This window comes from Meleagris gallopavo, chromosome 2, assembly GCF_000146605.3.
Source record: "Meleagris gallopavo isolate NT-WF06-2002-E0010 breed Aviagen turkey brand Nicholas breeding stock chromosome 2, Turkey_5.1, whole genome shotgun sequence".
Taxonomy (NCBI): domain Eukaryota; kingdom Metazoa; phylum Chordata; class Aves; order Galliformes; family Phasianidae; genus Meleagris; species Meleagris gallopavo.
In genome coordinates this window covers 19950510-19978075 of record NC_015012.2, presented here as the reverse complement: position 1 = coordinate 19978075, position 27566 = coordinate 19950510, and the positions used below count along the sequence as shown (strand labels likewise).

At 36.8% G+C, this 27566-nt stretch overlaps 1 protein-coding gene across 1 annotated transcript in view; it reads left to right on the top strand.

Moving 5' to 3' along the window:
* The first annotated feature begins 1273 nt into the window (after positions 1 to 1273).
* KCNK2 (potassium two pore domain channel subfamily K member 2) overlaps positions 1274 to 27566 on the top strand; it is a 101071-nt gene continuing 74778 nt past the window's right edge. The window contains exons 1-3 of the mRNA XM_031552165.1: positions 1274 to 1640; positions 22507 to 22587; positions 23669 to 23814. Of these exons, the coding sequence (XP_031408025.1) occupies positions 23781 to 23814 (34 nt within the window). The 5' untranslated portion in view covers positions 1274 to 1640; positions 22507 to 22587; positions 23669 to 23780. The remainder of the gene's footprint in view (positions 1641 to 22506; positions 22588 to 23668; positions 23815 to 27566) is intronic.

The following is a 27566-nucleotide window of genomic DNA, read 5'->3' as shown; positions in this document are numbered from 1 at the left end:
AAAAAAAAAAAAAAAAAAATTTAGGAAGCAGTAATGCACCCTATGTGTTCAATGCTAAGGATATGATTGGTAAGGAGCCAGTAGGAAAGCAAATTTTTGTGCTGTAGGAATAAAATTATAGCAGGGAGTTGGACCTGATGATCTCCGGCAGTCACTTCCAACACCTACAGTTTGTGGTGATCCTGTGAACAGCTGAAGCATATATGTCAGTCATAAAAGTGTGCTAAGCTATCAATATCGGATTTTTAACATCTTTGAAACAGGCATTAGAAGCTGCTTTTTTTTTTTTTGAGAATGTGTGCACACCCTGAAGAATGTCCTCCCTCTCCTTGGGTAATTGAATTCACATTGTGCTTAAAGGGAGCTGTGTGTGTAATGAACCAGTATACAGCCCAGAGCATGGACATTCCATCATGTCTGTTATGTGCTTTGAGTGACCAAAAGATGGACTAGATTTTGTGTGAGCACTACTCTGATATTTTCTGCATTTCTTTAAAAATGTGGTTATTCAGATCTGCTTTTTGGATGACGTATCTGAAAGAAATTGTTGACAATTTGTGTCACAGCTAAATTGAAATTGAGGCACTCTCAGTGGAAGAATTGCAGGCCACAGTAGTAGGCAGGAAGGTCCAAATACCACAGGCATATAGATACTATTCCATACTGATCACTGATGCATCTTAAATACAGTTAAAGGGTTTTAAACATCAGTAGAATGCTGTGGAAAATAGTATAAACTGCATAAGATATATTACAGCATTCTCCTGCTATATGTTTTACACAGAGTGATGCTGCTGTTCCAAAGTAATCCCAGTGACATCTCCCTCTGAAAGCTGTCTTGAGTCTAAGTGGCATGTCGGGCAAGAATGTATATAGAATAAAGCAATAAAGTTGTACAGGAGGGGGCTTAAACCACGTTTTAAAAAACTGTTTAATATTTCCAGCAACTTCAAAAAATATATATATGCCCAGGTGGTAAGTGAAAGAGAAACTTTATCTCCCTGACAGACGAACATCCCCTTAACAGGTGAAATCAGGCAACTATACACTTGATCTGCTAGCTTTGTGTCTTCTAGCCGATAATAACAGGTGACAAATACTTTGAAGGGTGGGTAAGCTACGTTTTAAATCTCACCGAGGCAGTGAGTCCTTTAATTATCCCATGGTTCTGTTGATGATGGTGAAGAGCTATAGCTCATATTCCCTTGGTTATGTTGGTGCAGCAAGAATAACAAGTAACTTAAAAAAAAAAAAAATAAAAAAAAAAAAGTATTTTTGTTACTGAAGTCAGCACTTGCATCTCTGAATTCACGCCAGGAACAGATGTGATAAGAAGACACCATTTATATGCACTCATTGTTTGGGATTGAACTCTGCTTAAGAGAAAGTTGCGTAGAGAGAAGTCTGTGATGAAGAAAAGCTCTTTTTAATATACTGATTCTTTTAGAACCAGGACAAGGTTTTTATGGCTTTTAAACAGCCATTTTCCCCCTATTAGTCATTTTGATTGAAGAGATGGAAAAATGAAGTGAGCAACTCATGAAGAAGATATAGAACTGTTTTGAAGAGCTTCATTTTCAAATGCTCCTATTGGGATCAAGTCTGTCAGACTGGAAATCGGAACTATCCTCTGTGAACAGGTAAGTTCTGATGCTTTTATTGCCTTTTAATCTAATGAACAGATTTCTAGCTTCAATTTAAATTAACATATGCTGGCACTCTTGTAAATGAAAAAAGGTTTATTGGAAGCAGAGTGCTAAGGTAATCTAGAAGGCTGAAGAATAAGCAAGAGATAAAAGAACACTGAAGAGAAAATTGCTGTTTAGTCTCTTGTAGATAGGAGGGAAAAAAAAAAGTGTTTTTTATTCCTTTGCTTTCCTTAGAGTTAGCTGCTGGTAGGCTGCTGGCTGTGATAGAATTCTGCTTAGATTTCGAATCTTTTTCAACACTGTAGCAAGATTTTCTGATGACTCTGTTCTGCAGGAAGAAGACAATGACAATTTTGGTGCCTGTGCAGAATCTAATTTGATATGCATTTGAGCAATATTAGTTTCATACCTGAAGGGAGAGATACAAATCTTTCAAAGTGATTTGATCAAAGTTATACTAAATGTTTGGTTTCACCAATGTAGCTCTATGTTAAGCAACACTATACTTCACATGTTGGAGTGAAAATTTTGAACTTTAAACTTGGTTATTGTGGTATTTCAGTTATGTTGTTCTCACTTTTTCTGATCAAGCTCAATCAGGAGGAAGCAAAAGTATGGTTCTGTAACCTTCAGTGAAGTATGTAGTAGCACAGACTTTGGGGCAGCTTCTATTGCTTTAGGGACCACAGAGATGGGCACTTATTTGGTTCTTAGAGATTTAATTATTTAGTAAAATACAAAGTTCTATAAAAATTCAGTGTTGTTGGATTTTTTTCATGAGGCAGAACAACTAAACAAACAATTGAATGATCTAGCAGCAGCGGGAGATCTGCTAATGCAAATACTTAGTAGAGTGACTCATAAAAACAAGCCAAAAGAAAAACATTAACCAGCTTTCCCTTCCTTTTCACTCTCCCTTCCTAACACCTCTCTCTCCACCTCCTCTATCTTAAATGCACAAGCAGATCAACACCAGCAAGTAGGAAAAAACTTCCATGTTGTACACTCAAAAAGATATGTAAAGGAGGTAACAGTGAGATGCTATTCCACCTTAAAACCTAAACTAATTATGAGAGACTTCCTCTTGCTGTACTGCTGAAGAGAAAGAGGTCTGAAGTACTTCTGTTTTGACTACACTCTTCAGTGTATAATGCTAATCCTACCAGGGCTGAGAATATTGTAGTAAAACAGCAAGTCTAAAATTTCAAATGGAGTTGTACTTAAAATTCTTCAGAGGCTTTAAACTATAATTTTCAGAAGTATAAATATTGTAAGTGGAGACTCTAAGCCTTTGGCGATCCGTGGGATTTTCATAGGAATCCCAACATAACGCTGTCTTCTGCCTTCTTTCTGTTTCTTTCAGTGGACGTTATCATAAGCTGGAGGTACTGTACTGTATTTGTAGTTTTCTATGAAATTTTCTGTGGCCTATTGTAACATTTCTTTGCAGAAAGCTGCAGTTACATGAGTTTAACGTAACTTCTATATCGTGAAGTGATAGCAGTAGTCAAGGATGCCATCTGCATCAATGTGACATTCAATCTCTTAGGTGAAGGCTACTTATAGTACAGAAACTTAAACATGCTATTGTCTGTGGTTGCCACAAACAAATCTATCACTGAGGAAGTAGAACCATTCTCTTAAGGAACTCTCTGAAGCATGAGTTTTACTTCTTTAGAAATCATGCCAACTGCCAACTCTTATACTACCCTGTGAACATTAATAGAGGCTGTGCACCTTGCAAATTCAAGCACACCGTAAAGACTGTAGGCTATTTTTCTGACTGTTTTCATCACATTTCTTTTTCATTTGGTATAAACTACATATTGTGAAAAATCTACATTCTCACTTATAACTAAGTTAAACTGATTAGAACTTACAGACGTACTCGCATCTGCTCATTTATCTCCAGAATATGTCTGAATGGTGCAATTATAAGTTACTCTTATTGTTGCTGAAATTTTAAAAGTAATGTCTATCCTTCTTGTTTCTCATCTAATATATAAATAGCCTGATATGATTCTTGGAAACCTTTAAATTCTGCCTGTGATAAACTAGTAGAGGAATATGTTTCTAAAATACATGTTTCCATCCACTGGAAGGAAGTTCAAATATCTTTATCATTAATTTGCAGTAATGATCTAGAAACTCAGACCTGCAGGAAGGATAAAAATATAGTGACAAGCCTTAAATAACTTGTTGACAGAGAAGTTTTATGAGTAAATTTAACCTTAGTCTCAACAACTGTGACCGTTTGCCACTCTTTTTTTGTGGCATTGTACTCAGATGTGTTATTTCTGCATGTGCCTGTATAATAGACAGTGTCTCTTGATCTTTCATAGGAGTCTATGTGTATGAATGCAATGCTGTAAGGAAAAGCAAGATTTGGGAGTTGAAGCAAGAAATCTATACACCGTGCTTAGAAGTACACCACTAACTCATTCTGTAGACTTCTTAAGCAGGGCTGGTAAGTTCTACATGCCCTGAAGTAATGGCACAAATTTGGCATTACAGATATAAATAAAGTACCTGAGTCTGGATGAACCTGTCCACCAGCATATGGAATATTACAATAATTTAGTCTTTAAGCTGGCTCTCAAGACACAAATTTCCAATCTGGTAGAGACCATCTCTAGGCCCTTTGATAATGTTAGGCTTGGACTAGGGACTTACCACCTTCAGCTGGGATACTGAAGTATTGCTTTCTGTGTTAACTGCAGAAGTTACATCTGCACAGCTAAAAGAACTATTAAAGTCTTTTTAATTTTTTTTTTTAAAGCTTGATCAAATAAGATTTTGCAAGGTGAGATTCACATTTCCAAAATTAAACCCAGGACTCAGTGCTTCCAAGCTCTTCACAGTCAAGGGAAAAGTGGCCAGCATAGTTGCTGATGGATATCTGGGATTTAATTCATGGTAGTGAGAGCAATTCAAGTCATTGCTATCATTATTCAGTAATGTAATTATTTTTATTGATTGGTTTAAAGATAACTATTGTTGAGAATATTATTTAAAAAACTCTAAATCCTAAATTGGATGCAGATGGGTGATCACTGTTGAAATAAAGTGCAGAAATACTCATTTAATTCTTATTTAAAATGCACATTCCATGACATTGCTATGTCATGCGTTACCTTGGCTGAAACATGTTGCTTAAATCACTATGAAGACCTCTTCTCTGAATTGTGCAAGAGACCTGGTGATTGCTTCCCAGCAGTGATGAGAATGAGTTATGAGCCTCTCTGCCTCTTCCTAAAATAACAGGGAATGAATTTCATGTGGGCAAACACTTGACTCATTCTTCTTGGAATTGACAGCTTACCACACAAGACTTGGAGGCTGCTCCATGAACCAGTTGTAGTTCACAGGAGGAAGAAGCCTTCAGAGGAGTTCAGGCACTCAAAGAATAACATTCTTGGCCAAAAATAACCCTGAGCACTGACAACAAATTATATTATTAAAAAAACCAACTCGTTTATTTGTAAATCCGTTGCAGCAACACGTACTTCCAGACATATCTGGGAGATGAATGGTACGTCCATCTTTTTCTTCACTCTTCTGTTTCCATGTAAAGCTGCTTCTCAGCTAAACAAGGGCCACGTATGATACATCGCTTATGATCACATGAGCTATGTCAGTTGCTGCTGGGGAGGACCCTTGTGCAGGAAGGTAAGAATGGCTGCCCTAGGGTGATTGTAAGGATATGGTAGTGACCTCGCCTCCATAGAAGGACTGAGAAAAATGAGAGTGAAGGAAATGACAGAACTGTAACAAGGACAGTGTGAGAGAGGGATGGTCCTGCTGTACAGAGAGAATGGTTAGTCTCTATTTGGGGAACATGGGAAGGATGGGTCTCTATAGAATGGTGAGTAGCAGTGTGATGCAGCCCATTGCATTGTGGGTTTCGGTACTGGTTTGTGTGGACATGTGTGAACATTGGCTTGGGGATGAATAGCATTCTAGATGGTGTAATTAATATTTCTCCTGTTTTGTTCGTGCACTTGTGAACTGGAGGTCAACTTTTCACCCTTTTCATCTACTGCTGCTGTATGTTCTTCCCTCAGTTCTGTAGCTGACTCTGGGAGAATGGCATGGCAAAGTGTACATCATGTTTTTGCATCTATGCAGTTTGTTCTGACTGACAGGCCTTCTGCAGACTCTTTGGCATGAGGTAGGAAATGGCTCACTGGCAGCAGAAGGAATATGTCCTCCTTGGAGATATGAATCCTTCCTTGGATGAAGGAGCTGCTGTGTACTGCCAGCTAGCATTCTTGCTGATTGTTGTTTCCAAATTAAAAAATGATTTAACTCTACATGAGACAATATGTGCTATGAGATGATGCTATGGCTTGGATCCTTATTGCATGGAGAGATAATAATAATAATTAAAAAAAAAAAAGCCTATCCACACACCTTATTTTCTTCTTGTTCCCTTCTGTATTTCTTGCAGCCACTTCTTCCTGGCAGCTGTAAAGCATTCTTTCCTCCCTCACACTTTTACACAGGGAGATGAAGTGAGTGACCAGCCTGCCAAGGGCAAGGAGAATGGTCTGAAAACATTTGGTGGTAGTGGGAATTAAAGGAGATGAATCAACCATTCCTCAAAGTCATTCCCTGGCTTCTAAAAATATGCAATTCCAGTAGTGATGCTACAGAAAGAATAATCTTTCCCACTGCTGGGAACATTTTAGGAATCCCTGCTCCAAAAAGTACACTTAGTATCCTGTCTGTGTGCTGCCAAATCAGCCTTCATTCCAGAGATGACAGGAGTCTCTAAGGAATGGATAACTTTTTAATTCCAGAGTATTAGTACCCTGAGGCTGATCTCTGTAAACTGTCTACAGCTGACACTCCTCTGCACTGGGAAATGGCATTCATGTTGGAACAGGAATGCAGGAAATTAATGTGGTAAGAAACACAGTACTAAAGACAACTGTCTATATTTACAGTTGGACGCTCATTTTGTGCTGAACACTGTTTACCTGCACAGGGAACTTTATAAAGGGATTGTGAAGCAGATCTGTGTAAAAGGCATTTAACAGGACATTGAGTACCCCACCTCAAAAGACATATTGCAATTTACTGGTCTAAACAGAGAGGGAAGGTGACCGACTTGCTCATGGTACCTTCATGTTGAGGTCCAGCTTGTGTTTGATGACATAGATGAGCATAAAGAAAACCTCTATGAGCATCTTTGTGACGTAAAATAGGCTTATTTTTATATTAGTCTATTGAAAGAAGCATTCTTAATATGGTTATTTTTACCTGTGGATATTGGTATCAGTAAACCTAGGAAATACCTAGCACTATTTGATATTCTTGCAGGTTTAGGAAGGATCACTTGCAAATAGCAGATACAGCTTGACATGAAAATTCCATTTGCTAAATGTCTTTAAAGAACACATTGCCCCTGTTCTATCCAGCTGCTATTTTTGCTAGGACCTGTGCATCACTTGGAATTCTTGCTGTCTTAATACGTCATTATCTTTGAATGAAAATGAGTTGCTTTCCTTCTATGAGAACTAGGATCTGGGAGAACTTGTTAAAAGAAACTTGTACAAATCATAGTAAGGCTGAATATTGAGGTAATTTTGTTAATATTTCTTTGCTATTAAGTTATTAAAAGTAATTGAAATGCTGATCTAGGATATTTGCTAAGGCATGATACCCGCTCTATATTCATATAGGTTAAAGCTAGATTCAGCATTAGAAAAATATGAAATTCTTGATTCTCAGCAGTTTTGATATAAAAGATAAGATTGAGCTGTATTAGTTATACTTCCTGCCCACAAGGTGTAAAGAGATGATCAAAAAGTTGGCAAGCCTTACATGAATCTGGTACGGTTGCATGCTAATAAAAATAAATCTGCAGAAGCAGGAACTTCTCCTAAAATTGACTTATAGGGTGACTGTTTTAGCAGGCAGAGTAGAGCAAGCATTATAAAAATAATGAGGGTGTCACCTTGGGGAATACTATATTTGTCACTTTCTGATTCAGGTTGTAAGGTCCTTTCTGCTTATTTTGAATAGAGTCATAGGAAATAGTTTTAAAATGAAATCATGCATCTAGTGCAAGGTAGAAGATGCTGGTATTGTTTTGGTTCTGTTTTCGTGCCACGTTGGAAGTGAGATAGCACTTTGAAAGTTGTCCTGGAAAAGAGTAGCCAAGCAATTTGATTTTTACAGATCGATACTGACCCTTATTCATGGCCAGAAAGAGTGAGGCACCTTCTATGGCTTTAACTTTTACCCAACTTTAACTAGTGGGTTGCTAAATTACCTCTCATTACCTTATTTTCAAAAAAGCAGAAAGAGCATTTATGTTATGAAGATAGAGTATGACAAATTGAAGACAGTATCAAAGAAATTAAGTAGTTTTAAATAGTACTCAGTATGTAATAACATATCAGACAGCTGGCTCCTGTTCCCTCTGCCTTGCAACAGTTTTTTCAATTTGTTCTAAAGACAGTAGGATGACCCCTAGAATTTCTTCAAATGAAATGTAGATTAAAATTTAAGGCAGCAGTGCCTGGTCTGAGTGACTATTTGTGTCCAATCCCAATTTCATGTAAGAGGTCCTATGGTAATTCAAAAGACAAAATATCTCCTTAGGCCCTAAGATCCTTTAGCATTTTAGGTGTATTATTACATCTAAATTCCAGCAGTATGTTGGATGCACATTTTCTCTACTTTTGTTGCTTTTCATCCATTACTTAAAAAGAATGCTGGTGGTTCTGTCAGCTAAATACTTCAGTATGTGGATGTGACCAAAGAGAAATCATGCCTAATGATATAAGCTAATAATGAACAGCATAGGACCAGTTCAATTGTATAGTTGTGCACATAGTTTAGGAGAATGAAATGTGTGCTCACTTACTGTAGAGGATTGCTGTTTTGTAAGAATAATTTCCCAGCTACGGGAAAGTAAATTTTAAATTCCTGGCATGTCTCTTCATCTGAAAATTCAGGGGAATTTAGAGCTGCATGTGAAGTTTGTGGCTTAAGCCCATCTCTGGGGAAAGTGGAAATGTTGATGGAATAAGTCAGGGTAAAACAATGATGGCTCATCCATTTAAAATAAGGTAATGTTATTGCGAGGTATCTGGGATGATCTGCTGGACGGGGGGATTTCTGCTGACCCAGTTTTTGTCCTCTGATGCACATCTCTCTGTTCTGAAAGGTAGGCACTTAGCTGGCTGACTTCTGACCTTTTTTCCTCTGTAACTGGGAGCAGGATATGCTGTGTGTCATTCTCAGGCTCTGGATCAATGTCTTCATGCCAGGAATGGTGGCCAGTGACAGTGACCTAGATCACTTGTCTCAGCAGCTGCTGAGCCTCTGGCCTTCTACCATGGGCCATTTGCAGCTTTCACATCTTCCTGTCTAGTCCTCCAGCTCATTTCATATAGCGCAAGTGCATCCCAGCTCTTTGTTCTTGCACGAGAGCTTTTCTCATACTTCAGGTGCTGGGAAGATGGGAGTGCATGGGCCAGGTTTCTTCGCACATCACTGCCAAGTGCCACAGGTAGGCAGGACATTCTATGACCTTATTCTTGCTGAGAGGTGCAGAGCTATGTAGGATGCTTCTCTCCTCCCTGATGCAAACATATAGTTGCTTTCCAGTGGGAACTTCTCACTTTTCCTGCAGAAACTTCCATGGCTACAGTAGTACGTAAAGTTCAGAGTTGCTCAGACCCCTCTTGCAGAACATGCTTTGTACTAAGTAAATTCTATTGAATTTAGAATCTGTTGCTGGCACTCACTGAAATAAAAAAAAACACATGGAGAAACAACTAAATATATTGCTTGCTAACTGCACAGAAGATGTATGTGTTCTATTACATCTCATTCTATTATTTTTGTTCTTTGGTTAATAAATATAATAAACATGCTCAACTTAAATACATTACTGCAGGATGCTAATATACTGAGGATATTGAATATAATAGTTGTCTTGGAGAAATAGTCCAACAGAACAAATGAAAAAATACATAAATAAATTGGTATGATTCAATGTAATTATTCTGTCTAAAATTTCTAGAGATGATAATTATTACTCTATTTTATTTCTCAGAAGTCTTGAATAGCAAGGTAGAGGATTGGAGGACCATCACTGGAGTCACAGACCAGTAAATGATTTAAACTATCTGTAGTGAATTTCACTCCAGCTTATTTTAAACAGTCAGTTGTTTATGATATGAAAACTCTTTCCTAAAAGCACAAGTATTAATGAGTAATGTATTTGTGCTTTATAGAGCTACATATTCATTCTAATTTGTTACTATCATCATAATTTATCTCAATTTGGTTAGGCTTTGATTATCTGTTATCTGTCAACATATTTCTGCTGATTTTATAAGGAAGAAAAAAACCATGTTATGAGAAATGGAGTATTTAATGCAAAGCAAGTTTGCTATATTTTTCTGTACAAAATAAGTAAATCAGTGACCATTCCATCAATGCTGGATAAAAAAGCAGAACTAATCAACATTATCTTGTGTTCTTTGATAAAGGTTTCAGCATTGCAATAGAAATCAGCGAGGTTACCTGTTCAACACAATTTTCAGAGAGATTGCACCTGAGCTCTGACCTGTAAATGTATATTCTTTACATAGGTTACTGTTTTTCTGCTGCAAATGCTCAAAGTTGGAGTGAAAAGGTGAAATCGATGTGCACCTGAAGGCCTGGTTTTAGCTTTGCATTTAGGTTGTCTGAGTTCATTATAAATGCAGTACATGGACTCTGAAGTAACAGTGGAGAGGTAGACCACAGCCATATGTTCCTGTAAACAGGAGAAAATTCAAAGTATGCTTCTACTTCACACTGCATGTACCGTGCTCTGTGGATGTCTTCAGTAAATCATTATTATTTTTTTAAAAGCAGGCTGCAGTTGATGCTGTTTCTTACTCTTTCTATCATTTCTGCTGTTGACCATTGAAGGACATACTAAAAGCATTTAATCAAAGTCTGTTATATTTATGCATATGGCAGATAGCCCTGAAATTTCCTCCTTAAGCCTTTGTAGGGGCTAGTCTTGTTTGTATTGACTATATATTTTTAAGGATATTATTTATGAAGAAGAACTTTCTTGAACTTTACAGGCTTCACTGGATTTGGGATTTTAAGCTGTCATTATATTCCATTTCTAAAATACGATTGAAAGAGGCCTGTGCTCTAATCTTTGTATTTTTATGTATGTTCCAAACACCCACTGGGAAACTTCACAGCAATACGTCTAAAATGTGTCCTAGCCTAGAGCTTTTTTGCAAAATTTGCATACAAATTCACAAATATTAGCCACGTTGAGAGATGATACTCATTTCAATCCCAACAACGTTGTGCCAAATAACTCCTTGCCTGTACACTTGTATTGTTAATTTTTTTTCCCACTTAAGTGAAAGGCAGGGTAGACCAGTCCTTGCATGAAGCTTCATTTCACTTTAAGGTTAGTGCGTGAAGGCTGTGCATCAAAGCATTTTGTACACCATTAGTTTGTTCCTTGCCAGACTTCGTGATACCCACACAAATATTGCCATCTGGTAACTTCTGTTTAAAGCAGCTGTTGTTGGAGTATTTCAGAGTTTTAATCGTTATCTAGATTTCTAAATGAAAAGCCAAGATAACTTTCACCTCAGTGCTAACAGTGGAACTTGTTGGATTACAGGACTGCCCCACAGACTGCTCATCTCTGCTTTGCCTTTTACCCATCCATGTTCTGCTTAGGCTCTCCAAGGTGATAGCTGACTTGATTAGGATAGCTTTCTGTGTATCATCTGCAAGGTAAGGAGTATTTGTGATTTTGACTTAAATCATATAGAAGGAAAACAGGAATGGAGAGTAAAAGAGGAGAGTTGTCCACTCTGCTGTGATGGTCTGGGAATTGTTTGGGCTCTTAGTTTTAAGGCAGCATCCAACTGAATTGATAGTAAATATTATTTATTTTGGTGTAATGATTCTTAATGGCCTTACATTTCTAAAACAAACTGCTTTTAGAATTTAGGAGGTGTAGGTCAGATTACAATGGAATACTGAAGCAACTTGGACAGCTTTGAAAGAGGTAAAATTATGAAGTACCGGTATGCAGTATAATTTTCTCATACAACCATAGAAAGATATTGATTAAAAAAAAAAATTGCAGGAAAGGGTCTTCCACAACTGGTATCTAACAGGTGTAAGAATTCTGTCCTCCATTTTCTTGAATCACCAGGGAATTTAACTTTTAGTCACTACAGAAGTGATCTCATAGGAAATGAGGAGTGATATAGCAGAGAGAAGTAGTATTCACTAAGGACACTGAACTTGGTTATTGCTCTATCAACAGAAGAGTGGATTTTCCTCTAGGGAATTCAGCAATGGTACTTTTATTGTATTTTTTCTCCTTGTCAGTGGAGTTTTGCCATTGATACAGCATGTAATTGTTGTGAATCATAAGTTGTAACTATAGTGAACAACTGTATATTGCTGAAAATTATAATTCCTCCTAGGAGTTACTGAAGGAGAAAAAGCTGTAGGGCTTGCTGCTTCAGTAGTGGGTATAATATGGCCCACTATATATGCTTGTCATAGCTGAATAATACTGGTGTGGGATTTCTGAAAAACACAGCAGAATGTATCTGAGAAATCAGTGGGTACATTCAAAGAATGTTTAACATGAAAGAGTTTGTGTATCACTTCTCCATTGTCTGTTTGTACTAATTCCTGAAACTGACAAAGAGAAGCCTGCTCCCCTTCGAAATTCTAAAAATTAAAATTTTTGTTTCTCTAAATCTTAAAAGCTTTTTTCCTGTGCTGGGAGTATTGTTATTTTTCACATCTCTTCATACTGGATGTAGATTGTACTCATGTTTGCCACATGGTGCTTAAAAATCTCCTGTTGCGAAGATCGGGATACTTTACTAGGAACTGCTGATAAGGGATGTTCTTTGGGAGCGGTTTCCATTGTGGGCACTGATGTGTGCAGGTATGACAAAGAGAAGTGATTCTTCTGTAACTTAAGGTTTTTCCACAATTGTGGCAGCTAAGGAAGCTGTGTGGTTGTGTGGGTGGTTGTCTGGCTGTCCTATGTAGAGCAAGGAGATAGATAGGATATGTCTCTGTAAATGCTGCTTGATATGCCATTGCTGATGTCTTCTGTCATTGGGGCTATGCATTTTCTGTTCTCTTTTGTAATCTGCCCACTCACTTCTGGCAGGGCAGTATGGATACCCTTTTGATTGAAGCTGTACTGCTTTTTTCACAAGGCATTAAGGAGTTGGATCTCAGTTCTGGGTTTTCACACAGCTATCATCACTGATTTTGTTCAGATGAGAATATAATTCAGGAGTGAGCCATGTTTATCCATTTATCCCCACAGAAACAGCACAGGAGATGAATTTGGATGAATATTCTGAAACAGTATAGATGAAGACAAATGCTCTCTGTATTCTCCTTACTTATGCTTAATGCATATTATTTATTTTGTAAGCTTATCAGTCCAGGCAAGAGAATGGGTTTCTGTAAAGCACTTTGTTTTCCCTCTTCTCTGGCTTCACTGAAGGCAGAGACATGCTGGAGGCACCCACACTCTTTTATGCATATCTATTGCTGTTTATCAATCAGAGCTACAGTCAGCTCATCAAGGCACTTTGCAACCTTTGTAATTTGCAGTTGCTGGTGAATCTTTTCCCTTCCAGCATATAATTGATGTGTCCCTATTTTATTAGGGATTTAATAAGACATTTTTCTCAAATGTTCAAGTGCTTTTGCTAAAAAGAATAATTATAGCGATTATGCTAAGGAAGGCTGTGAGATGAGGGGGGGGGGAAAAAAAGGAATGAAACCTTGTTTGGAAATGAGGTAATATTAACAATGCAATTTCCATGAAGTTGGGAACTTGACCAGAACAGCATAAGTCCAGTTTTTGGAAGACTTGAATATTTTTTTTAAATAAAAAAAAAAACTTGAAATAATTGAGAATATCACAATAATGCTGATTTTTAAACAGGAATTGGCTCACTCACACTTGAGTAAATCAGTAGTGATTCAATGAAAGAAAATATGATTCTGGGCAGTAGAAAGACGAATATAAATAGGAAGAGAACCAACTTAAAATCTTATCCTTTGGGAGGCTACACACGCATGTCAAGTCTGACATTTCTTGATGTATTCTGTGTTGGAAAAGACAAAAACAATATGCCTCCCATTGTTTTGTGGGTTTTTTTTTGTGCCTTGAGTGTCATCTTGGTATGAATTACACTGATGCATATATTCTGCTTGTACTAGAAATCACAGCATGTTGCAGGACATTCTGATGACTTATGAGCTCTGCAGAAAGGAAGGAGCCTGCAAAGGCATGGCATTTCATCAGTACTTAGCTTCCCTTAAGAAAACTTTTGATAGGACAAACATAAACAAGAAGCTGTCTTCTTTCAAGAGCCATTTTGAAATTGAGTTTATATATGTTACACCAGTAGCATTCTGGCTTGTGGATTGAAATCACACCATTGAAGATGCCTGATTTTTATTAGATCCACCTGTATAACATTCATATTTCTGTGGGTTTTAAAGTAGATAGGTACATATGACTTTCTGAATTGGATTAGACTATTGATTGATGAATTGATGTAGGAAGCAAGATATCTAACTTCAATGGCTGTTGCCTAATACTTCAGTACTTCACAGCTGCAGATAACAATATTCAGCTGTGGCCAATGGTAAAACATTGAAGACAGAAAGTAAGTTGTGGCTGCTCCTATCACAGTTTCAAGATTTTAAACAACCTGTCCGTGTTCACTGACTACTGGCTAACATTGCCTTAAAAATGTAGCTCTAAATATTTCCTTTCCTTTTTAAATAACATAATTATATTTTATAGACAATTTTTTTTGTAAAAGCACAGAAATGTCTATTGAGTTTGAACTGCAGGTTAGAAAAATGGAAATTCTTTCCTCCCTCTCTCTTACATAATCAAGATAATGAGATATTAACCAAGTATATCTCAAAAATGAGAGAAGAAGAAACTACAGCTTGCTATGCCAAGTGGAAATATTTCAGGTAGTAAATTTTATTCTGTTGCAAATCTGTTGGCTTGAGCCCTCAACCACCAGCTATAGATTTAATCAATGATTGGAGCTGGATGAATAATTAAATTTGATCTGTTTTCTTCCAGCTTGTGAAATCAATGCTAAGGTTTCAACTTCTTCATGTATTTATCCACACTGCTCCTGAATCTTTTAAAGCTGTGCTCATCTCCTTCAGGATAATGGTTCCAACAATATGAGCAGGTCCTGCTTAAATAAACGCAAATCAGGAAGGCTGCGCAAGGGCGAACCTGCAAAATTCAGCCTTGATGTTTCAGTCTCTGGCTTAGGTGGATGCACAAGTGAAGTTCTAGCAATGCTGATGTGAATTGCATAGTTCCCATGAACTTTGAAAAGAACATGATTTCTGGTTCCAGTTCTTGCATTTGAGAATGTAGAATTCGGACTTGTTCATGAAGTTCTGAAATGTTTTCCATGTCTGTCTCTACCCCATGTCTCTTGCCAGTTAAATGACAGAATTCAAAGCTGACTAATGTTACATTATAATTATTTGTACGAATGTTTATTCAAACCTTTTAATATCAACTTTGTCCTAAAACTTGAGGTTGGTGTGGTTGAAATGTAAGTTCAGTATAAGAAATCAGTTTAAGCTCTCCATTTAAGTCTTCCTCATGAAAACACAACATGACTACTTTAGTGCAAGAGAAACTTGCTGAAAAATGCTGTGATATTGTAGTGGGGAGGGTCATCCGTTTGGAAGTTTACAAAGTCTTTGGCTGTTCTATAGCAGTCCTGTCTCTGGGCTATAGGACCGTCCTATGTTTGATCTTTGTATTTTCAACTTATGCTTTCAGGTTCTGTCAGACTCAATTGCTTTATGGGTTAATGTGCTTTATGCCTTTCATTCCCTATTAGATGTCAGTAAAAGCCAAGGGGCAATATTCAGTATAATCTATTTTTGAAAGCTGAACAATATTTCCTTTTTTGTTTCCTTAATGTTTCCTTAATAACTTTAATGAAGCTGTTTCTAGGTACCTTCCGTCCAGATCCCACTCTTCTCAGTGAACGCATTTAGCTACTGACATCAAGAAAACAAAATTATACATTTTAAAAACAATCAAACTGTGACAGTTAATGGCGTTGTGATGAAACAGGCATAAAGTGGCCATATTGCGGGCAGCAGAAGGCTGATGTTCTTAATTATTCATTTTCATGCTTTTAGGTGCTTGGATTTTGAATGTAATGTAATAGGTACCATTTTATTGTGTTGTTACATTTAGCGCCTTGAAGTGGATTTTGGAATATGCGTGATAATTTGACTGTTTTGGTAATCTGGCAGTGTTTGGATGAAATGCAGGAACAGGATGAAAGTGCAGTGAGCAGGAGGGTCAGAGGGATGCAATCTGCACACCAGTAGAAGGTGTAGCCACCTTAGTTTACAAAAGGTTTGTCATAGAAAACAGGCAGGAAAGCCTCTCTTGTTTTGTTGCCTTGCGTTTAGCTTGTTTCTCTAAGTTGCTGTGGTTCACCCAGTAGAGATGGAGTCATCTCTTGTATTCATCCTTACCTGTTTTTCTTCCTTCCCACCCAATGGGACTGTTGCTGACCTTGAAATATATGTTTATGTGGCACAGGAGTAAGAGAACATCCCTATATCTTTTATAAAACCTTTTCTGGACTGGGGAGCTACTGTGTTAGATGAGGATGTGGGTACAGGATCTATTTTTCATCTGACTCTTCTATCATCTGATGAACTGGAGAAGAATCAAGTCTCTCTTTCTCCTCCAACATACCAGTCTCAACATCTTGTCTCATTGTAGAAAGAAATTCATGCTTTGAACAATCTGTTTACTGAAAGCAAACTACATTAAGATCCAGTTGCTTGTAAGTCAGTGGAAGAATTATACATTTCACAACAACTTTGAACCACCTTGTCCTTTTGAGTAATTTGGGTACAGAATTATTCACATTTGAGCAGTGATTCTCTCCTTTGCACGGAAATGACTGGAATTACTTCAGTTTAGTCCTTCTGTCTTCAGGGCAAAGATTATAATAAGTTTTGGATTATGGTCTGAAAATATTTAATGCCTGCTGTTTAACAGCAATGGAGAACATTTGTTTTTCATGGATACTGAATGCTAGCGTGGATTGTGCTGCTCAGTTCTTATTTATCTTGCAGACCATTAAATCCAGCATTTAACTCTGTGGGAAATAGAAACCATTTTGTTCCACATGCTTATGAAGTCATTAGAAAGGCCGAGGTACATCTGTAATAGCCATCTATTAATGTAATTATTATATTTAATAATAGGCAGCTTGCAGGCTTGGATTTCCTTGATTTTTGTCAATGAAAGAACTACTAATTCCAGTCTTTCCAAAAAGGACAACAGCTTTTAACTCCCTTCAGATGTAGATGGCCAGAAATGTCCAGACCATCCACCCCCTCTGCAGTACTCTGCCCAGCAGCACTGGGAGTGAAAAGTAGCTGGTAGGTGAATGTTTGCTTCAACCCATTCATGTATTGATATTTCATGTGCAAGATTTCTCTCACCTCTTTAATCCCAGTGTAGATTTTGAGCCTTCTGGCAGAAGTAATGAGTGATGGGATTGTGAGCAACATAGGAAGCTAGCCTTGCTCCAGAGATGCTACCTGGTTGGCAGTCAGACTCCTCAGAAGGGCTCATTATCATTCCCTAATGTCATATTCCCATCATCAAGCAAAACAGCTTAATCTAATGCAAACAACATGTGCAAGATATTTGACTGTCTGGTTTCACCTATTTGATATATAAATATTTAAATACTAACTTATGAAATATTGTTTTTCTAACATGCAGCTCTGTGTTTTTCTAAGATGCAGCAGCTAGCCATCTGCCTCAAGTATACAAAAGCACCCGTGTTTTCTATAACTCAAGTGTGCTCTCATGTAATGGGGGGAAAAAAAAACGTTCTAGTTGCTTTCTGAAAAGTGACAGTAAATAATTCCATTTTCATGCTAGGGATATTGAATTAGGCTGTCTCTTTTGAGTGATGCAGTCTTGCAGTCTCCAAATTGATCCTGTCTCTACAGATCTGTTGAGCACAGTGAGTTGCTGCTGATCTAGCTGCAGGCAGTGTCCATCCCATTCCCAGTGATCCATGAGGAAAAGAATCCAGCTCTTAAAATCCTTCATTGGCTAGGCTGAATTTGGCAGCTTGCAAACATGTGAGTAGGTTAGCTACTTCAGAAAGGACTGTTTCAGTGCTCTTTGGAGTAGGATGATATTATAAAACAAACAAACAAAAAACCAACAAAACAACAACAAAAAAACATTTACAGCTAGTAGCTGAAAGCCTGACTAAAACAGGTTGGAATTGAATCATTTGTGTCTCAAATTTCTGCCTTTTATTTCTCCCTTTTATCCAAATTAGCAGCTGTTTTCATGAGCACTTGTTCCTTCTCTTATCTAAGAGGTTATTTCTGAGATCAATAGGATAGCATTCAAAATGGGAATGCATTTCACAGAAACAAGTTGCTGTCATACTCCCATCCTTTTCGCTAAAACCTAGTACATCTTTATGCCGCACTGTTCCTGAAACAGTTCTTTTTTTTTCTTTCCTAGATCTTTTATGGCCACAACATATATTCCATTTTAACATCAACTTTGTAACTGCCAGTCTTGCTACCTCACAGTAGATTTTCCATGGTGACATGGGGTGTCTTGCCCTTGGGGGGAACTCCAACTCAGTGAGGTAAAACTGTAGCTATGTTAATTGCATAGTCTACCTTATTACCTTATGCTTCAGCCTGTTCTGAGTCATCTGTTGTTTTCTCCTTCTCTTGTGAAGTAATGATCTGTGCTTCCCTTTGTTTTTCACTTATTTCTGAAGTATTAATAGAGCTTTTTCTTGCCTTTTTTTCCCCCAAATTGTTGCTATTCGAATTCATTTTACTTCTTAGTCTCTCTGACTCTGTTATTGCATTCCCATGCCATTTCTTTATATTCACCCTTTGTCCTTTTATATGATTCCTTATCTTAACAAAGAAAAACTTAAGAATAGATACAAGTTATTTGATTTCTTTTGTAACTTTTATAGCAATTACATAATTCTTGATATTCTTAGACTATTAAAATAGTCACACAATGCCCAAATTAATTAATCACAGTGTAAAAGATTTTCTCTTCCATTTTGAGTTTGTCACCATTTACTTTCGCTGCAGCTGTGGTTGTGTGCCAGTGTAGAATGATGTTCCTACTGTGCAGCAATACCTCCTGTGCCAACACAGGTACATGAACATCTATGCCTCTACAGCTTTGCATCTAATATTCACAATTCAATTCCTGTGGCTGTTTTTCCCTATGTCTTAGATGAAAGCAAACTCATCAGCTCAATTAGTTTCATTGTACCTGGTGTCAGTGCTGTTGTTATTATGCCTATGATTTTGTTGAATATAAGATACGTACATATGCTTGCCTTCCAACAGTATCAGTAGGTAAGCCTTTCTTAAGTCACTGTATGACTTTTCTGTAACAGATGTCTGAACTTCAGTCCTTGGATCATACAAGTTTGACTCCTATTTCTTCCAAGTTTGGCGCAGTTAAGGTACCTTATCTGAATCTGTAGGTAATCAGCCTCACCTCAGTTTCACCTTAGTAAAATGATGTGAGATTGAACAGAGGCAGTATGGAAGTGGTAAAGATTACAGACTATTGGTTGGGTAGAATTTCTATGTTTTTGGAAGGAAGCATGTTTATTTACAAAAGTAGTTTATATTTCTGTCTCTTGAGTATGGGGGAATTTTCCAAAGTGCTGTTTAGCTATGGGTTTCAGAAGAAACAGAATCAGTCTGATAAGGATTTTCTTTAAAAAAAAAAAAAAGTCAACTTTGAGTATTTTACAGCTGATATAATTATGTCACTCTTTAACCTGCATACTTTTTCATTAACCTTATAAATGCTATAGCTGGTATGGATATATAAAACATGACATTTTTAGAAAATTGCATCTTCACAGGGAAGAGGAGTTGCTGTCTTTAGCTAAATAAGGAGAGCACTGAGTATTTAAATAAAGATACCCTCAGATTTAGTTTAAAAAAATATATACGTATTTTTCTGGCTTATTTACATGAGCTCATTTAAGGCTTGCTTGCTGAGGTGCTGAATAGTTTGCCTCTGCAATTCCTGTATTAGCATGTTTACAGTTTACATGTAGGATGAGAGACCTGAGAACCAGGAGCTGAGAGGTAGCAGAAAATGTTTTACTGAGTGCTGGTTCACTGAGAACTGATGTGTGAGCACTCTACACTGTTTCAGGATGAAGTCTGAGAGCGTAGCTGAAGTCTACTGCAGCGAAGTCCAATACTTATCTGTTTGACTTTTTGGTGAAGCTGCTGAGAACTGATTATTGTTTTACTTCATCTCACATAGATTAGAGTGCTCAGAGGATACAAAATAAGCGTGGAGTGAGCAGCTTTGCCATGCCCATTTTCTCACTAGAAACTGAGGCCAGCTACTCCAGCTGAGGAAGTAAGAGTATGTCTTTAGCTCAGCATTTATAGTAACTGATCTAGTGCTGAATGTTCTGTGATATGTGGAGGGACAAACAAGTGTTTCCTGCTCTCCTTTTTCAGCAGCTTTCAATGCCTTAGGTGTGAGACAAGCACCTGAACTTTGCTGAACTCTGTAAACAGGAAAGGCTTTTATTGCCTTCTGAGAAGGCAATCTGAGTAATTTGTTTTATTTGTTACAAAGCATCAACAAGTTTATATCTGATGGTGCAAGACCAAAAAGACACTTGAAACCTGTTTTTTGTCTTCTCTCAATTCAAGTAGCACAGTAACAACATTCTCTGATACATTAGGGAAAATACTTCTGAGTCTACACAGATTAGGCATGTGTGTATTTCTACTGTGGTCAAATGCATAGATTGCTATGCACAGCATGTGAAAGAGGAATGTTCTGCTTGTGGTAAACAATGCTAATTAGCAGTAATTTTTGTTCTAACATTCAATCAAAAAAGATAAACTTGGAATTAACTGCTTTGACTGAAAAGGGGGAAAAGGTAAATCTGTTCTGAAGGTCTCAAAGTATTTCTGAACTGTATTGAAATAAATGCATCTACAACTGCAAACCCCAATCAACATGGGGAAATAAAGCCACAATAGAGATAAACGGTTGAAACACAGGGGGGGAAAAAATCCTCAACACTTCATAAAACTTCATAAAAAAAATTTACAGAACTGACTACAGCTTTTTTTTTCTTCTACAATCTAAAGTTGTCCTATCTGACATTGTTTTTTGATGGTGGATGCTGACGAGACCTTGAAAAACACTTGGTAACAGGAGAAAAGAGGATAGGAAGAAGAAAGACAGGAATAAACAATAAGGACAGAATGGAAATTGATGTAACATCTAATAGCCCTAATAGCCACAATACTTACTCAATTTCTAGGAAATTCAAGTGACTACAGGTTGCAGATGAAGAGACAACAGAGTAATGGCTGTATAGTCTTGGATCACTAGTGAGATTTGCATTATTTTGTGGAAGTAGAGAATTTCATCTGTCCTAATTCTCAGGAGATAACCCAGCAGAATTCCCATTCCTCTAAGAGTTTAAAGAAAACATGTTAGTTTGTCTCTTATTTATGGAGCCTGAATCTCTCCCATCATGGATCTGCACTATAAAATCTTCATTACTCATAACAGATTCAGTTTGAGGGAATTTGTTTCATACGCTCCTAATTATCATCAGTACTAAGTGCAGGCACACTAGATTTATATAGAGCTGTGGCAATTGCTCACAGAAACAAGTTACACAACTTACAGAAAGGAGAAAAGGCATATTTGTGCTTATGTAATAATAAAAGTAATAATAAAATTATCAAAAATGGCCTAAATAGAGAGAATTGATCATCTGAAAGTGTTTTTGTAGATGTGAACAGCAGGAAAATGCTTTTGCCTATGAAAAATAAAAAAGATTAAAGCCAAGCAATCCAAACAGAATTTGAGCAGAAATGTTCACCATGCTTATCTAAAAGCATAAATTGATAATTTATGCTTTTAGATCACAGTGTTGGGCTTGCTTTGACCATCTTTGATACTACTTATAATTCCAGGAACTTATTTTTTTGACCCAAAGTTCCCAAGACTTGGTTTTCTGTGAGATAGGTTTGTTGGTTCATAGGTGGTAACATTTGAATGTTTTCTGAATGTTTTCTCAGAGTAACAGAAAGCTGTATGAAAAGACCTGTACTGCTTCAGATTAAACAGCAGCAGAGGAGCACTGTTTATTTGAATAGTTACTGTAAGCTATTACATACAGAGAAACTGAGATCTTGTATTGAAAATGCACAACATAGAAAACATTTTCTGAAGAGCTGCTTACACTAGTGACTTATCAGTCAATAATACATAGCCAAGTCTTGCTGCAAGGCAGGTTTTCCTACACGTTCACCACAGTTGCTCTAAAGCTTAGCTATCAGGCTCCTGGTAAGTATTACATTTTAAAGTTAATGAAAAAGATTATAATAATCTTACTTTGGTCTCTGTGATTCACATTTCCATCTCTTCATTGCAAACAAACAAAAGATCAAGGAATCAAAGAAAAAAAAAATGCTGTTCTAAAATGCTTGCCTGACTTTAAGCAGCAAGTTTTTAAGCAAAATATTAAGTATTTTACAGTTCCTGGTAGAACTCTCCTGGTGAGAGCTTGGTATGTCAAACTACTGAGTTATCTCTTGCAGGGATTTAGATATGGCATATTCATATTAAGAATTTCTATAAAAATCTTAAGAGATGACATCATATGACTGACCATGAGGGCTGTAACTGTTTTTAATGCTATCATGTATGGGTCAGTTTTCAGAGTCTGGGCAAGATCACCAACCTGTGAAATTCATGAAGAATGTTCCTGTTTAAGTGAATGAGACTGAGTCCCCTGTAAGTACTCTTCAGAAATTATATACGTATATATACTACATATATGTATATAAAACAGTTTTCATCTGGGAGAGTTCATCTGTTTGCTGTAAAAGAATTGGAATTATAAGTAGTGGCTCAGAAAACAAGTATAAGCAAATTAAATCCAAAGAGTCTGGTCAGATTTTATTTTACTGAGCATAATACTCCTTTGTTTGTGACTAGGTATCTATATTTACAAGTGGAGCAATATTTGTTCTTTTTAGCACTTCTCCATATTCTCCATATATTCAGATATTTTAGATGATATATCAAATTCCTCAAGAAGGTTATTACTGGCATATCATCACATTACTTAATCATCACATTACTTAAAATAGTATTACTTATCTATTTTGTTAGGTAACCATTATGATACTTAAATTTTCACAAGTATTGTAACCAACAGACCTGCTTTTCTGTACAAGTATAAAATTCTGATTTCTAGAGTATGAATATCTGTGCTATCTATATTCTTGGAAGAATTTACAGAAGGTGTAAGCAGTGTGCCCTAAACTACTGACTTGCCTTGGCAAATCCACATGAAACTGAACTAAGGACCTAACTATCTCAGGGTTGTCTTTTCTAATCTAAAATTGAGGCTTGCACGACATGGAAAGGAAGAATAAGTAGAGGAGATACAAAATTAAAAATAAATAAATAAAAATACAAAAAATAAAATAAACCCTGCTGTAGACTGTTATTCCCTTCTTTGTCCTATTCAATAACTATTGATACAGTTGAGAGAAGATGCTTTAGAGCCTACTACCAGAACTTGTAGCAATGTAACTCTTCCTTCTTTGAAGAATTGCACATTTTGATCTATTCACTTATAATAAAGAAGCTGTGATCTTTTAAAGCCCTCTGGCACATTTGAGATGGAGTTATTCAGTCTTTTAGGGTCTCTGGCTAGTTTTGTCTCGTGTTTCTAAGTGTTTCCTAACTTCTTCAATCAGCTGTCATTTGTAAAGTACTTTGAAGATATGAAACATGCCATAAATGCCATGTATCAGAATTAGTAACTCACTGATTTTCTTATGTGTGCATTGCGTATTTTGGGCAGGAAATAAAGAAAGAGCATGCACATGAATCAGAAGATTACTTAAAGAGAGCCATGAAGGAAATGCCTTATCTAAGAATGAAAGCATGGTGACTTCTGAATATTACATCACCAAATGAGGAACCCACAAGCAAGACATAATTTCTACTGTAAGTACTGCTATGACAGACAAGTATTTAATTTAGTTGAACTTTGCTATTTGCAATCAGTTTCCATGGCTTGAGGTGATGATGCATTAATGTCCTGCTGTAGATAACTTTGGAGGTCCTCCTGTTTTTCCTGGGGAATTATCAGCAGGTATATAAACTTTGGGAAGTTTTCTCAAGACTTGAAGGAAAATCCTATCCCAGAAGGAAGAGGGGGAAAAAACCTTATGCTCTACTGCATAAAATAGAAAAATCTTTTGCAGATTGGGGTATATCAAAAAGTATGGCCAGCAGATCAGGGGAGGCGATCCTCCCTGTCTACTCTTCCCTGGTAAGGTCACATTTAGAATACTACGTCCAATTCTGGGCTCCCCAAATAATAATAATAATTAAAAAAAAAAGACAGGTCTCCTAGAAGGAGTCCAGTGGAGGGCCACAAAGATGATTAAGGGCCTCCCATATGAGGAAAGGCTGAGTAACCTGAGTCTGTTCAGCCTGGGGAAAAGAAGATGGAGGGAGGATCTGATAAATATCTAAAGGCATGTAGGAGGCAAATGGATGAGGCCAGGCTCTTCTTGGTGGTGTGTAACAATAGGACAAGGAGTAATGGCCTAAAACTTGAACGTAGGAAGTTCCATGCAAATATGCAGAAGAACTTCTTTATGATAAAGGTGATAGAGTACTGGAACACGTTGTCCAGAGAGGTTGTGGAGTCTCCTTCCATGAAGATATTCAAGACTTGCCTACCTGTGCAACCTATTATAGGGTGCCAGCTTTAGCAGGGAGGTTAGACCTATGATTGCTTGAGGTCCCTTCCAAACCATGCAACTTTGTGATTCTGTGATTTTTATTCTGCTTGATTCAGACAAAAATCTTGCACCACAGGTTTCTGAATTAGAGATAAGTAATGGAGTGTGATGTATGAGTGTTTCATTTGTGAGTAAGGAATGTTCTACTTCTACCTGTCTATCTGAAATCTTCACCGAATATAAGAATAAACATGATCTCAAATAATATTTTTGGATTAGGGATAAATTACTTATCTTCATAATTGAACCTTTAAAACCATCTGATGGAACATGATTATTTAAAGCAGTTCAGTTTTTTACACAGATAAGTGTTTCCTTTGAATCACTCCATATGGTTCTGTGTTCTGAAAGTGAATAAGATGTGCATTTATTGAAATGCTTAATTTTCTGAAATTCTTTCAAAATACTTAAGTATGGTGTCTTTTTTTTTTTGTGAAGGACTACTTTTCCTTGAATTAAGTCCTTTATCATACATTCCTTTCACTGTGTTAAGGTGTGCACTATGCATGTAAGTGCTGAGGTTAGAATTACTGTTAAAAAGCTTGACCTATGATAATTTCTCCTTGTTTGATGCTCCTTCACTGTCTGCTCTCTCCTAATGTCAGTGATAACGTTTTTTTCTCCAGAATTGTTTTGACTTTGCTTTCTGACCAGTGTTGGAGGCTTGAGATAACCCATTAATCATTATCTTTACATCTGAAGAATGAGTAGTTTTGAATTTTTAGGAAGCTAATGAACTCAAGTATTAAATTCTAAATACCAAAAATAGCTTCCACCCTCCAAATAATTTTGTCAAGTTTTATCCCATGATCTTAAATAGAATAGAAGGAACTTGGGGATAGAAGACAACTTGGGTAAATTATGCTGAAATACCAAGGCAGCCATAGCACCCAAGTGCAGGTCTTTCATAGCCTGCAGTACTGCTACAGACTGTTCATGACAAATGAAAAATACTTTTTGCGGAGTCAGGAGGAGACTTCAAACAAGCAGAATGTAATTACCTAGCTAGAATTTGAGAGACTGCAGGACCACCTGGGAAATAAGGTGTTGTTTCCTGTTACTGTTGTGCCGAATGGAAAACATTCTTAGATTTACTATACTGACTAACTTACAGTGCAGTCGTGATTTTAAATGCCAGAACACTGAAGAGAAAAATGTTCGGTGTCAATAATTTTCATGCTAGTAAAGAAGCATAATGAAGCAACGCCATGGTACTATGATCTGCATTTTATTTCATGGGTGAGAATAATTTCAGAGCAGATATGTGATATCTATTGAGTGAAATTGAACCAAATTTATATTTAAAAACAAAAAGTACTTTTCAAAATAAAATGAAGGTAGTGGCTCCTCCCTCCACTCTGAAATAGGAGTTTCACACATGGACTTGGATTGGTAGGACACAATCCTTTCCTGTATGGTTGGCATTAAATCTGAAGGGTACATCACAGTAAATCTCTGAGGAGAGTTGGTGCACCACATTAAAGGAAGTAGGTAAATATTAACCATGGACTATAGCACAAAAACTTTCCTATGGAAAATAACATAATGCTTATTAGCTAATATCAGACATGATTTCAACGTTGTCTAACAGATTTATTCCATAACCCTTTAGTGTTATTGATGCTGTTACGGTATTTTCAGGACAGGAGTTGCAAAAAATGAGGAAGGTGAGGGTAAGAGCAGAAATAAAGAAAAATCATAAACAGCCGAATTCCACAAAACCTCAACTTCTTTTTCTGACAATACTAGAGAAACAGATGAAAATCTGGTAGAGAGTAGAAAAAAGGAAATATTTCTGGTATTTGTAATAGCTATCATGTTTGAAAGGTAAGGAAAAGAAGTACAAGGCTGTTGCAGAATTGTCAGTAATTGTTTGACCAACTGTTTACTTTGCTAGTATTTTTGCACTGCCTGTATCATGCTACTGCCAGATTGGTGGTGTATTCCTGTGATCTTCATTCCATTATTCCTTTGATCTTCAAACTTTATAATTTTCTAGATTAGTTAAGGAGTCACATTAATAAATATATAGAGGCATTTGTCAGCCTACTACAGAGGTAAGGACTTAGTTTGTAGAACTATTTAAATGTATTTAGGTTTAGGGTATACACTTCATGTTTCTCATGGCTAATGGTCAGAATTCTGCCATGATCAGTGTTTTAAATTTGGAAATATACCATGTGCAGACCACGTGCTGAGAATTGTTTGGGCAAAATAATAGGATTTGAAGGCATTTGAGTGGAAAAATAGATGGATTTTATTTCCTAATAACCGTAAGATACGAAGTCTAAAAAACTTCTAAGCAGTACTGACAAAGCATGTTTGAGAAGTAGAGGCATCATATTGAAATTAAATAGTTTATTAATGCTCTCCTTTCATTTAGTATGATTGATTATCACAGATAAAATACATAATAGTTTAATTTCCTCATATGAATAACCCCTACCCATCTTTATTAATATGCAATCAAAGAGGATTTACTTCATCCACTTCTGTAAGGACATTGCTCAATGCTGGCAAGCCAATTCTTATAGCATTCAGCATGCTATAATACAGAGATCTTCAGTATAATGTGGTGAGCATGGACAACATGAAGACAAATACCTTTTTGGCATCCTTCCACTGTTTTATTTATTTCATGTGCATTTTTCAGTAGTGGGGAGAAACAAATATGTGATTTAAAGTAGTCAAGGCCACTTTTTAGCAATTTCATCTTTTGACACATTACTTACTACGTGGAACATTAGAGCAAATACATAGAATTGTGCATGCATCATTTTTTTTTTTACTTAAAGTGAGCACACCTTTCTTAATGGAGGTCAGAGAAGTCTGGGGGAGAGGTGTTCTTACTTCTGTGTTTGCCAGTAAAGATAAAAAGCAGGTTAACAACAAGATGTAACATACTGTAATCACAGTAGTCTAGCACAAGTTTGATTTCTTTTTTTT